Here is a 14,152-nt window from a genome sequence, read left to right as displayed (position 1 = left end):
ACTTTGGACACGTAGCAACAGTGTGTCCTTGGCGCCCACATCTTCTACAGAACCCCTCAGGTGCTGGTGTCTTGGTGCACTGCGAGTACCGATGCCCTGGTTCACGACAGTTGTAGCAAACAGCTGCTACAGTGCCAACTGTCGGTGGTCTTACAGCACCACTCATTGGCTGTACTCTTGTGACGACAGCACCTTGGTCGGGAGCATTTCTTGCGAGAGCCTGGCTTGGTTTCTGTTGGAAGTTTTTCTTCATCATCAAGTCATGATGTCTGTCTTGATCGAAACCACCTCCAACATACGCCTTGTTACCAACTGGTTGCTTCGCCTTTTTAATACCAAAGGCTGGCATTTTGAAGTCGCCAGTTGGTGTCGGGATCCGAGGGGAGGGAGTTCGTGGATCTCTTGGAGATGCACGAGAGCTCCTGCCAGTCGAGGGAGTACAACTCATCGTCATCACGTGGACGTTTCAGTGCAGTGACTCCTCTGACGATATCACGCCATAATGCGGGATCCTTCGCGAACTGTTCTACCAGTGAACGTACTGCGGTATCCACATGTCCGAGATCCGAATCGGGTGTGTTGACAACCCCTGGACTAGACATCGCTGAACGTTCTGACGTTGAACCCTGGGTCATGATATTATCGACCTCAACGTCATCGCGATCTTTTTCGCCAACCACTTGGTCTGGTTGGTCGTTTACAACGAGATCCGAGGACCTAACCTCTATTACGGGATCCATGCTGGCTTGTTCAGGGGTGAGAGGCATCTCTGGAATTAATTCCATAGCGCTCCACTCCTGGATTTCTTCGGCCACCTTCTCCAAGATGTTCTTGGGTTAGTCGATGTCCAAGTTAGCCAGAGAACCGGTCAATGGACTCATTGCCCCGAGAGCTGGTGAAGCTGTGGTGAGTGTTGTCTCTGTGGATACAACACCTCCAGCTACATGCTGTTCGTGATCTCTGGACATCTCGTCCATCAAGGTATCCAGGTCCATGTTAACCTCTTCGTTATCCCTGCCGTGATCCACTATATCGAGAGCTTCGTCTTGTTGAGCTGAGGTAGCCATGTCGAGTGATCCAAGTCAAGTAGTGATCCAATACGTTAGAAGAGAACCAAGTCGTAAGGTAGCCAAGACGATAATGAGCTGCTCTGTTTGAGACAGCTCCTTATATAGGCTATCATCCCTTCCATCGAGAACTGATAATTGCCGTCTGCGCAACTCCTAGCCCTTCTCGACCAATGAGGAGTGCCGGCCAATCACAAAAGAGAACCCAGACATCATCTGATGGCGTCAGCCAATCAGAAAATTCGACGACAACTTATCCATTCTTCTAGGTTTTCGCACCTAGCGACATCTGTTGGAATTTTCGTGAACCACTTTTGGCGGGAAAGTTTGAAAATATTTTTTTTTTTTTTAAAATTTAAACTTTCGTTTTTACGGTAGCCATCTTGTTTAATGTATCCATCGGTAACTACGGTATCCAGTCACTAGTTCTATACACAACGTAACCACTCACTATGATTTTTAATCTATAGCAGCCTCAGTAGGTAACCCCTATTTCATAATCCTTTCACGGCAGGCCCCACGTTGGGAGCCATTTTGTAACCGATTTTCTGACCTGCGCGGCGAGAACTATCGGCCAAGGTTAGCAACGAGGGTTTCTCACCATCCTCCTCAAAATCACCGGGGGGAGCCATGTTGGTTATCTCGGAAGCCAACAACCGTGGGAGTCACGAGAACTAATTCGGGAGCCTAACTCAGTCTTAGAAATGGTAGAGGGGCGCGGTCCACCTGATTGGATTATGAAATACGTAACCAAACCTGAGGGAACTATCGTGAACCAAGTATAGTGTATTACATACGCCTATATTACATTGCGACTATACTATAGTAAAATACCTACGTCACAAGTATCGTAAGTGTGGGAGCAAATAGTCTACATGTGAGATATGTATTTTGTATAGGGAACCATACAGCGATCCATCCGTGACCAGGTCTTACACATACGTTGCCATTGCAATAATAATATATTTCAATATTATTATTATTGTTATTATTTACAGCGATCCATTCGTGAACTCACACATACACATTTATGCACGATAATAATTATTATTATAATAAGAGAACCATATAGCGTGATCATAAGTATTAGTCCATCATTGGAAATTCAGACAGAGTTTCACCAGGACTTAACGTCTGATACCTAGGGAGCCTTTACGAGAGATCCAAACGATGTCGAGAGAACCAGTAGTGAACCAAGAGAGCCAGTCAAGAGAAGAGAAGTGATCAGTTCGAGAGCCAGACAAGTTGTGTCGTCTCACGACGACGTTCAGTGCTTAGCTGCTGTGAGCTTTAACCCCACTCAGTAGCACTCTCCTACCTATCGCCCCCGGACATGCGCAGCACGCTTTCCTAGCCCGCAGTTCGATAGGTTTACGATCGGGCTTCGTACGCAGCCTTCGGTGAGTTCGTCTCTTCGACGGAGGAGTGGAGCCATCGCCGCGATAAGGTTTATGTGTCAAGACATCTTATAAACATCGAATAGGCGCCCCATTGATGTCATGTATAATAGTCTTGACCCTACACAGAGCCTTGCACTAGTGATCCTTTATTTATTAATAACAAACCTATTATAAACGTTAACAAATAAATAATCCATATCTATTTGAATGATTATTTATTTCGAGAACCCACGAAATAATAAATTTCGTTACAATATATATATATATAAATGAATAAACAAAAAGAAATATGATGAATATTCCGATATTCAGTGCAAATATTTTATATCAATTTCATTAATATTAATTCTCAATGACTGACAGATTTTTCTCTTAAATCATTAATATCTATAAAGTTCTATTTCAATAGATAATTTTAATTATTGTAATGTTGATCAACATGTGATGTTAAAGGAAAATCAGAAAATGACGTGTAGATCGCGGCCTTCGGGCACTCAACCCTTGATTTTCTATTATTCGTTTTTTAAAAAAAACTATTATGTGAATGAAAATTTTATGAACAAATGCATGGCACCTTCAAAAATCAATATTTTTAGATTATTTTTTTTTGTTTTAAAGAGCAGAACGTGAGCTAATTTGTATCGATAAAAACGGGATTTGTACCCCTATAATTAAAGCAGATATGCAATTGTTAATTATAATTTTGGAGTAAATAATTTTTTTTTGTTGTTATTCTTGAGGTACAAATTCCGGGCTTAGTGGTACATATTAGTACAAATTATTCTGCGTCTGTAGCAATTTTTTTTCCCCCCTAAGTCATGTAGAAAAAAAGTCGATTTTTAACCGTTTTTCCACCCTTTAAATTTGGGGTACAAATTAAATCAATGGCGGTACAAATGGATTTTTGACAAAATTAGGGAAAAAAATCACCTCTACTAATTCTGAGGTGGGGAATTTGAGGGTGGTAATGAAAAGTAGCTGAAAATTTTTTTAGAAATAAAAAAAAAATAAAAAGAGTTGAAAATGGATGTTTTTTGGGAATATCGCGAAAAGTAAGAGATTTCGGGAAAAATAGTTTTTATGAAAGTTGTTCAGAAAAAAATTAGCTTCAATTTAATTATCGGGGGTTTTTCACGTATTTCGAAGGGTTAAGCGGGAAATCGCGATTGAAAATATTAATAAAAATACCTCTGGTTGATCGGGAAAAGGGGACGCGGATTCTCTTTCACCTCTCATTCGTAGCTCATCGCAGACCCAAAATCTGAGAATTTAAAATAAAATAAAATATTATAATATTTTAAAATTAAAAATTGCAATTGGGCTTTGAACTGTTTATAAAAAATTTTGTTTATAACAATAGCATCAATTTAAATAATTTTGTTGAAAAAAAAAAATAAAATTTTTTTCATGAAAAAATTTTTGTTGAATTATTTATTTATTGCTTTGGGTGAAAAATCAAACATGGAAAATTAAAAAAAAAAAATATACAATCATTAATAGAATTAAAAAATACATATGGCATATTGGTGGGTCGTTGGTGGGATACATAATCCGCCAAAATTTTGTGGCGGCCCGATCGAGTGAAAAATGAGATCCGGCCCACACGGAAATATTTTATAAAATTTTTATAAAATCATTTTATAAAATTTTCGACCCCCCCCCCCCCGTGAGTTGATTTGTTTTAAAAATTTAAAAAAAACAAAAATAAATCTTTCGTCGGGATTTGAACCCGGGTCTTTCTGAGTGTGAAGCAAGCACTTTATGAAGAAATTCTTTGATAAAAATATACATAAGAACATGACTATTCTAAATTCTTTTACTTTGCTGTTTAATCAGAATTCTATTATTGACTTTCATTCAAATATAAAAAATTTTAATTTTATCAACTCTTTGTTCATATTTGTATGAGAGAGAAAGATAAAATCGGGAATAAAACAGCAAAGTAAAAGAATTTAGAATAGTCATGTTCTTATGTATATTTTAATGAATTTCTATCATAAGAATTCTGGCTTCGAGGTAAAGTGCTTGCTTCACACCCAGACAGACCCGTGCTCAAATCTCGACGAAAGATTTATTTTTTGTTTTTTTAAAATTTTTAAAACAAATCAACTCACGGGGGGGGGGGTCGGAAATTTTATGAAAATTTCATAAAAACTTCTTAACAAGTTTGCCTAAATTTTATAAAAATTTTATAAAATATTTCCGTGTGGGGGGCAACCAGTTCCTTATCCAAATTGGATCTATTACGGCTAAGGTAATCCGGATCCGGGTTTGCTGACCCTTTTTGGATCCGTTATGGCTAAGACTAACTGGATCCGGCTTTCCTTATTCTTTCTTGATCCGAATCGGATTTGGATTGCCGGACTTGAATCGAAGCGTGATTTTTTATTTCAAAGTCAACATCCGGGTTCAGTTAGGTTTGACTAAGCCGGATCCGGGTTTCTTGACTCTTTTCCTGATCTGAAACGGATCCAACTTAGTGTTGCCGACTTGAAGCCCCGAGATCGATCCCCGTAAATTCTGAAACTTTAGTTTAGTTTAGGTTGAATTTTTAAAGATAGAAATATCGTTAATAATGATTGTTAAAAAAAAATGATTGAAAAAAAGCATATTTTTTTTTTTTAAAATCAAAATTCGGATCCATGTCGCACTTAAGTCTTAATTGTTTACATCCGGATTGGCTAAGGCTCCCTTCTCAAACCGGATCCGGTCCAGACTGAAAATGTAACGCTGGATAGGCTCCGGACCGGATCCGGTTTGAGTAAGGGATGCCGGAGCCTAACCGGCGTTACAGTTTCAGCCTGGACCGGATCAGGCAGGCCAGATCCCGATAGGATTTGCAATCAGGTAAACCGGATCTGACCCGGATCCGAATCGGACTGAAATTTCCACTAAGGGGGAAATATATGAATATAACCCGTTGATATGTTGTTGCGGGATATTGACAGGACACATAACCCGCTAATGGGTCAATTACGGAATATTGGCGGGATTTTTTTTCCACCAGGGAACTGAGTTGATAAAAAGATCTCTTTGTTCGTATAGTTCGCCAATACGAGTTAACGCCTAGAATCGTTCTGGTGGAAATATTTCTCCGGAATTGCTCCGGATTACTCCGGATTATTCCGAATTGTTCCAGATTACTCCGGATTTATCCGGAATTGCTGTTTTTCTCTTTTTTTTTGTCAATTTTTTTTTGTTAATTTTATAAATATTGCGGTTGGCAACGGTTGCTGTAGGGCCAAACATTCTCTTTTTTTTTTAATTAATAAAATAATTATTTTAAACTTATTATTTTGTTTCTTCGTCTGTTTTTTAGGTGCCTGAGCCTAGCCTGCATTAAATTTTCCAGGTTATTCATCAGAAGCGTTTTATCTGTACTATTTTGAGCTGCAATTGTTATATTTCGTACCTAAAAATTAACGGGTGAAGAAAGGGTTAAGAATCGACTTTCTTTATAGATGACTCACGGGGAAAAAAAATTGCTACAAACGCAGAATAATTTGTACTAATTTGTACCGTCACACTGAAAAAACGTTCCTGCTGCCGTAGCAGTAAAGTAGACTGCGAAGCGCTGTACTGCTGCTGCTGCAGCCGAACATTTTACTGTCGATGAGTTCAGGCGTATTAGCAGTACAAAGAATAGCTGTATGACACGTAAAGACTCATTCGATAAATTAATAATTTTTTTCTCGGTGTATTTTGGACCAAAAAACGACCTTATTTTTTTTCAATTTTTTTCCACCATTTTTACACCATAAAATAATTTTTATCTATAAATTAGACCAGGTTTAAAATTCTGAAATTTTTCCTATATCATCTCGAGGTAAAAACAAGTCACCCATAAAAATTTGGGAATGGGCCGAGAATAATTACTAATTTTTTTATAACTGATTAAAAAAAAATTTTTTTACGAATTTTAAAAATAGAAAAATTTAATAATGGTTTCTTGTAGAGAAATCAAAAATAAAAATAAATGATATCTTGATGAATTTTGTTTTTCCCTATCTTTAAGGATGGAAAGATCGAAAAACTGCGATGCTCAAAATTCAATTTTTGAAGCTTTTACCCTCGAAATATGGAAAGAACCAAAATTTGCCCAGATATCATTTATTTTTATTTTCGATTTCTCTACAAGAAACCATTATTAGATTATTCTAAAATTAGATTATTTTAAAATTGGTAAAAAAATTTTTTTTCAATCAGTTATAAAAAAATTAGTAATTATTCTCGGCCCATTCTCAAATTTTTATAGGTGACCTGTTTTTACCTCGAGATGATATAGGAAAAATTTCAGAATTTTAAACCTGGTCTAATTTCAGAAATACTCGATAGTAGGAAAAAAAAAATTATTTTATGGTGTAAAAATGGTGGAAAAAAATTGAAAAAAAATAAGGTCGTTTTTTGGTCCAAAATACACCTAGAAAAAAATTTCTAAATGAATCGGTAGGGGTCAGGCCGATGACTCGGTGATTTGACTTGGAATGCCCCATGTATATTGTATATTATTAATATTAATAAATATAATTATATATTACTATTATTATTGAATATGAATTGATTTTAAAATCTTGTATATTATAAAAAAAATATGAATAAAGAATATGAAAAAAATATATTTTATCTGAATATAAAATTAAAAAAAAAAAAAAATTACATTTTTAATTTACCGTGTAATAATAATAAATTAACTTATTGAATAAACGAAGAAATTGCATTAACTATAATGATAGCATAAAAATAATATTACATGGTAAGTTAAAAATTTAATTTTTAACGTGAAAAAAAATTTTCAAATTTAACATTAAAAAAAATGTTTAATTGAACATTTAAAAAATTCTAAATTTTAATCCTAACCTATAAGTGATGTCAAAGTCGTATACCGTATATGACCGCGCATACAGATGTGCGCATTCAGTTGCCACAGCAGTGCTTTGTACTGCTCTCACAGCAGTACAGCTTACCGAGAATATACGACTCGTATAATACGAGTGCTTACTGTGGATTTACATGGACATCCTGCTACTGTAGCTGTCTACCATTACCGGTACAATAGACCGTGCCTGCAGCGGGAACGTTTTTTCAGTGCAAGCCCAGAATCTGTACCTCAAAAATAATCATTTACTCCAAAATGATAATTAACAATTGCATATCTGCTTTAATAATCAACATATTTCAATGTTATTTTTTCCAAAATAAAGAGTAAGTTATGCATTAATTTGAACGATCAAACTTATAATAAAAAAAAAATTATTTAAAAATATTTATTTTTGGAGGCAGTATAGAAATATTTTGGAGTAAATGATTTTTTTTTGTTGTTATTTTTGAGGTACAAATTACGAGTTTGGTGGTACAAATTGAAGCACAACTTACGCTTCATTTTAAGCCTTTATTAAAGCCTTTTACAAGCTAGGTTCACGCACTCCTGTTTTTTCTCCTTTTTTTTTTTCAAAGGTTGAAGAGGCAGAAAGGCACGTCATGTTGGCTAGTTATAAAAAAAGTGCAATATTAAAAAGTGTAATTTTAACGATTACTCGTTGAAACTACCCAGGGAAAAATCATCAGAATAAATTAGATCTATTTTGATCTGAGCCAGATCTAATTTGATCTAATTTGATCTGGCTCAGATAAGATTTAATCTAATCTGATCAAATTTGACCTGATCAGATATGGATACAGATCAAACTTGATCTGTTTAGATCTGACTAGATCTAGTTTGAAAAAATTGATCTGCACTTAGATCAAACTAGATCACGGGCGAATGAATGTTTAAGAAGACAAATTTGTCTTCATTTTGTAATCACTGCCGTGGTTAGGTAAGGCTTTGGAATTTCACACTAGAAGCATTGAGTACAAGTCCGAGTGATGTCAATTATTTATCGTAAAAATATAGAATTCTCAATTGTATTCCATTAAAACTATAAGAAGAAAAACCAAATTTTTCAATCGAGCATTGACTAATTTGAAATTATTTTTATTAAATTAATAAATTTTTATCCAGATCAAGTCAGATCAAGTCAAATCAAGTCAAATCAAGCCAGATCTGAAATTGCCCAATAATCCTTATCTGACTTGATCTGGAATATGATCTGATGATTTTTCCCTGGGTATTTTTTTTCGACTCTCTAGTCTGCGTATTCTTAAAAAGTTGAAATTTTTAAGGGTTTTCTTTTTTTTTTTACCCCTAAAAAATTTTTTACTGATTTTCAATCACTATCTTTTAGTATCTTACCCCTGAATCAGTCTACGTTAATTTTTTCATCAAAGTTATCATAACTGTATAGTCCTAGAGCTTTCAGACGTCCTGATGTCCTGATTTTTGAAAAAACTGTAAATGTCTTGATTTTTCGTAAGCGTTCACTATATATAAATTCACGAAAATCTATTATATTCTCTTTACCGACAGGTATGGTAATCACTCATCATAATATGAATATATGATATCGTAATATCATCATTTTTTACGTCCAGAAAATGTTGTATCAAAAATTTTAATTTAAAAACTATATCTAATTAATTTTTATAAAAAAAATTTGAAATAATTTACAAATAAAGAAATATAATATAAAAAAATAATTTAAGAAAATTTAGTGGTGGGGAAAAAAAATTTAATGTCCTGATTTATACCCTAACTGGACACCAAGCGTCTGAGTTGTCTGGATTATGAAACAATATGAGAGTAAGAAGATTGTACATGAATACTCATTAGATAGTTTTTAGTGTGCTAATTATTATTCTCTTATTAAAGATTAATGGCAGATTAAAACTTACTAGCGTTCTAAAAAATGAAGAGAAAACATGCTATTGAAAACATATATTAACTAATATGTACCCTATGTATCATCAAAAAAGAAACTTAATATAAAACGAAAATAATATAATTTTTAATTAGTAGCTGACCTCATTGATCTGAAATGATTAGAGGTAAATTAAAAAAAAAAAAAAACAACTTTGAATCACCTGTCACTGACTGTCAGACATTATTTTTATTGTTGGCATCTTGATGATAGTTTGTACTTCAGAATACTACAAAATGTTTTGTTGTTCTTTTTATTTTTCTGCTGGTCGATTTTTTTTACTTCTTATTATTGAGTATATAGATACACAATTGTACGATTGCATATTATTATCCTTTCTTGTTTGTAAAAAGTAAACACAAAATAATTTATTTTCAAAATTAATAATATTCAACATATCATCAATTTATAATCATTCAATCAATAATTTAAGTCAATTCATTTCATTGTTTGTATAATTCATGTTTTTTTCTTTTGTTGCACAATGTAGTTCATTAAATTTCACAATTGGCCTTTTGAATTTCATCAATTAGCATTTTTCACCCATTACCCTTGCATACTTGTCAAGTGATCAAGTTCATGTTTATTTTTAATCATTTTTTTGTGTTGTCAGTCAAGTTTCAGACAGAATACGTATTAAATTGATCAAATGGGCCTATTTTTGCTTTTATATACTAGTGGCAAATTTGACACATTGAAGTTACTCAAAAAAAAATATTTTTGATTTATTACAAATGAAAAATTATAATCTAAAATTTTATTGTTTTTCTTTTTTTTATCAGCAATTGTTTCTGTACCGGTTGAAGTTCTGTCTTAATATTTTTTCTTCTAAAAAATTTTATTTTTTATTTTTCTCTATTTTAACACAAACCAAGACATAAAAACTCGTGTTGATTTTATGTATTTATTAAAAAAAAAAAAAAAAAATGATATTTAGTCGTCTTCCTCGCCGGATTCTGATTCCTCCTCAGCATTTTGAAGCCATTCTATGAATTTTTTGGTTTGATCCAAAAAGAGCATTTTTCCTTTAACCAAGTGTCCTTCTTTGTACCACTTAAGTATTACTTCTTCCGAAATAACATCCTCTAAAAAAGTGAAAAAAAAAAAAAAATTTTCTATTAATAAAAAAGCAACAGAAAATATAATTTAAAAACAAAAAAAAAAGTAATCAAATAATGCAACGAACTTTTATAGAAAAGAAGAGCAATCTTTTGGAAGGCTTTCATGAAATTCATATTTTCATAGCAAAATTCTTGAACTTTATTAATAAGAGCAAGTTCAGATCTGGCAGTTGTTGTAAATGCACCAAAAAGTGGTGTGTAAATTTGTAGATGTTTGAGTGCTTGTTCAGCAACAAGTTCTTCTTTTTTATTCCATTCAGCCAAACTCATGACAACACCCCAAATTAAACCAATCACTTCATGTTCAGGTATACCACGTTTAAGTGCCATTTCTTTAACATCCAGTACAATATCTTTAACTTGTTTTTTATCATTCAAATCATCTTCAAGTAATTGTTGTAAATCACGCTTAGCTTTTTGACTGGCTTGTGCTTTATGGAGCTTGACAATATCATCAAGACCAACAGCTTCAAATGTTGTACGAAAATATTCTTCAGTTCTTTTGTTTAGTGGTACAAATTCCATAAGTTTGCCTTCAATTCCACCACGTTTAAGTGCTGTTGTTAAACTCTGTAAGCCTTTTTCATTTTTCCATGTTACAAATACTTCAAGTAGAAAATCAAGCGCGAGATTATCTTTAATCAGATGTTCATTAATAAGAACTGACAGTAATGTTGGTGGTACTGAGCCATTTGAAATCCAAAGTGCTGTCATACGCGCAAGTTTCATTCTATCTTCAGGTGAAAAACCTTTGATAAACACCAAAACTTTTTTCATTTCTTCTTCAAACATTTTTTCAAGATATTTATAACGACGCATTAATTTCATGAAAACTTGTTCATAATTTTTCATCGACTCCATATCTGATGGTTGGGCAAAAACACAAGCTCGTGTCTTAACAAGTTTATCACCGTCTTGAGCAATTGAGCCACCTGGTACGAGAAGACCACCGGCTATGAGTATGTCAAAAAGTGCTTCGCCATAACGACGATAATCAAGTTTGGATCCAGCTGTGTCAAGATATTTTGATACTGCCTCTAAATCATCACCTGCTTTTTCCAATCCAAGAAGAATTGCATCTCTGAACCCTGTCGGATCGTATTTTTCTTTTTCATCTGTACAGAAAAAAAAAAAAAAAAAAAAAAACAAAGAATTTCATTGATATGCTGTTTTATATTTAATTTTTTTATTTTAATTACCTCTTTTTCTGGTCTTTATGCGTTGACCTGACAGCACTGGTTTTTCTATTTTTTGACTCATACAATCTTCTAAAAGAGCAAATGAACAAGATAAATTATTAATAAACTTTAACATAAAATCATAAATACGTTTATTTTTCAAAAAAAATAACAATAGTCGAGAAAAAAAAGAGAAAATGGTGAATGATTTGACAAAGCTTGTAAACACGAAAAAAAAAAAAAAAAAATTCAAGACCTAATTGAGCTTTGGATAAAATCGTTGAAAGTAAATCAAAACCAACTATAAGGGCAAGAAATAAAGGTCAATTAATGCTACATCAAGTAAATTTTTCGTAAAGCGAAACAACTTACCTTGAAATGTCAAGATACAAAAATATTTTATAGATATGAATTTTACTAATATTTATTATTTACACAACATGGAGCCCGATAAAATAGAATACATATACGAATACTTCTCCATCGGCAATTGTCTATTTTCTGAATTAAAAAAAAAAAAGAAAACCGCAAAAGACACGCGTTAGCCTAACGGAAACTGACACTTTACCTCAAGTATATTTTGTTGCTAATTACAGAAAGCTGACTTCCAAGTAGATTTTCCCGTTAGATTATCTTGACTCTACGAATGAGCAATAAAAAAAATAACGATGCTCAAAAAAAAAATTATGAGAAAAGAATGCAAGAACCGAGGTTAAGAGAGGCCACGATGGCAGAGTCATTTCTAACTAATATGGTACGAAAAAAAAACTGAAAATCAGTGTGATTTTGAGAGTTTAAAATTCGTATCTACATCGTTTGCAGCTTTGGTTGCACGATGGATTATTGTACATATCCTTAATGATCGAAATAACTATATATATGTTAATATACTTACTTTATTACACGATATGAAATTGATAATAATTGTCCTTTGCAGGTAGATTTTAAGTTCACGAAGAGATAAAACGCGAGAGGTGCTTCAAGGAGGACTGTGAAACGCTCGAGGTTGTCGGGTCAGAGTGAGACAAATGAAAACGGAAAATGACGTGGGCCAATTCTCAGCCTGTAATGGTTTTGTAAGATACCGTGTAATATACTGTGTATTTTACACAGCTTGGTTTTTTACACGATCATGTGAACTTTTATGTCAGATACTTGAAGTGTTCAGCACCCGTATTCAGGATAGCTATTCTCGACATAATTATCCCCTCAGTTATCCCCGGCGACAGGGATAACTATTTTGTGGAAATTTACCTTAATTTGAGGCTTTATTTGTATCTTCTTCAATGGTTTCCATCAAACGACTATATCGCTTTCGAGCATTTTCATGTTATCCCCGGTACAGGGGATAATTATGTCGAGAATAGCTATCCTGAGGATGTTAAATTAGGGCTTTTTTTTCTGATGGCGCCGCTTGTGAACTTTTTATATAGATTTTACATAGAAAAGCTTCACAAGCGCCACCATCGGAAAAAAAGCCCTAATGAGAACATCCTCTGAATACGGCAGTCCAATTCACAGGGCATTACAATTTAGGGCTTTTTTTCACCACTCACGGCGCTTGTGAAGCTTTTGTATGTAAAATATATATAAAAAAAATCTTTACAAGCGCCATTAGCGGCAAAAAAAAGCCCTAAATTGTAAAAAATTTGCCCAGCACCCGTATTCACAGGGCATTACAATTTAGGGCTTTTTTCATCCACCGGTGGCGCTTGTAGAGCTTTTATATGTAAAATCTATATAAAAAAAATTTTATAAGCGCCATCAGTGGCAAAAAAAAGCCCTAAATTCTATAAAATTTGCCCTATGAATTCGGCAGCGGGAGTTATTGCGAGTCCCGCAATAACGATTCGCCGACAAGAAATATTAGTCGCGATAGAAAAACATGAAGTCACTTTTTGTTGCTTTCATGTAAATTTTACCTTATTTTTGCAATTTCCTACCACTATGGCAGCTTCACGTGAAAGCAACACCAAGCACCTTCATGTTTTTCTATTGCGACTAAAATTTCTTGTCGGCGAATCGGAACCCGCAATACGGGACCAAGTATAGCACTCCAGGATAATTATCCCGCCTACCCCTGGTGGAAATAATTTCTCCGTAAAACTCCGGAAAAACTCCGTAAAATTCCGGGAAACTCCGTAAAATTCCGGAAATACTCCGTAAAATTCCGGAAATACTCCGTAAAAGTCCGGAAATACTCCGTAAAATTCCGGAAATACTTCGCAGAATTCCGGAAAACTCCGTATCGCTCCGGAATTAGCCCATTAAAATTTTTTAGTCATTTATTTTCCGAAAGGAATTCGAGTATTTTGAAATTGCTACGGATTTTTCGTATTTTTTCTGAGTGAGCCAATTCTGGAATAATCCGGAGTAATTCGGAGCAATTCGGGAGTAATCCGGAGATATTCCTGAGTAATCAGGAGCAATTCCGGAGTTTTTGCATGTGTTTTTTTCGCAGAAAAATATTTCCGAACGTTTCTTCACCCAAGTCGATTCGGAAAGAAATTTTGATACCTTTCTCCACTTATTTTTCCGCGTTGATCTATTTTGGAGAAATTTGGAGTGATTGCGGAGAAATTTGGAGTA

At 34.0% G+C, this 14,152-nt stretch overlaps 1 protein-coding gene across 2 annotated transcripts; it reads right to left on the bottom strand.

The window, feature by feature from the left end:
• Positions 1-9,423: 9,423 nt before the first annotated feature.
• Positions 9,424-12,623, bottom strand: LOC122849736 (protein krasavietz). 2 transcript variants are annotated; one of them, XM_044148534.1, is made up of 4 exons: positions 12,459-12,623; positions 11,585-11,653; positions 10,451-11,500; positions 9,424-10,349 (listed from the first exon to the last, which is right to left on the bottom strand). In XM_044148534.1, the coding sequence occupies exons 2-4, from the start codon at positions 11,643-11,645 to the stop codon at positions 10,198-10,200; spliced, it is 1,263 nt and encodes a 420-aa protein (XP_044004469.1). In that variant the 5' UTR covers positions 11,646-11,653; positions 12,459-12,623; the 3' UTR covers positions 9,424-10,197. The 2 variants fall into 2 exon arrangements, with proteins under 2 accessions (XP_044004469.1, XP_044004477.1); XM_044148542.1 differs by lacking the exon at positions 12,459-12,623 and adding an exon at positions 11,936-12,376.
• Between the last annotated feature and the right edge of the window lie 1,529 nt (positions 12,624-14,152).

Source organism: Aphidius gifuensis, linkage group LG1 (genome assembly GCF_014905175.1).
Source record: "Aphidius gifuensis isolate YNYX2018 linkage group LG1, ASM1490517v1, whole genome shotgun sequence".
NCBI lineage: Eukaryota > Metazoa > Arthropoda > Insecta > Hymenoptera > Braconidae > Aphidius > Aphidius gifuensis.
Note: the sequence above shows the minus strand (reverse complement) of the source record. Positions and strands in the feature narration are given on the sequence as shown.

Coding starts and splice junctions, on each gene's coding strand:
- LOC122849736 (XM_044148534.1), bottom strand. CDS start 11,645: ATGAGTCAAAAAATAGAAAAACCAGTGCTGTCAGGTCAACGCATAAAG. Junction 11,501..11,584: donor CATAAAGACCAGAAAAAGAG/GTAATTAAAATA, acceptor TTTTCTGTACAG/ATGAAAAAGAAAAATACGAT. Junction 10,350..10,450: donor TGCTCTTCTTTTCTATAAAA/GTTCGTTGCATT, acceptor TCACTTTTTTAG/AGGATGTTATTTCGGAAGAA.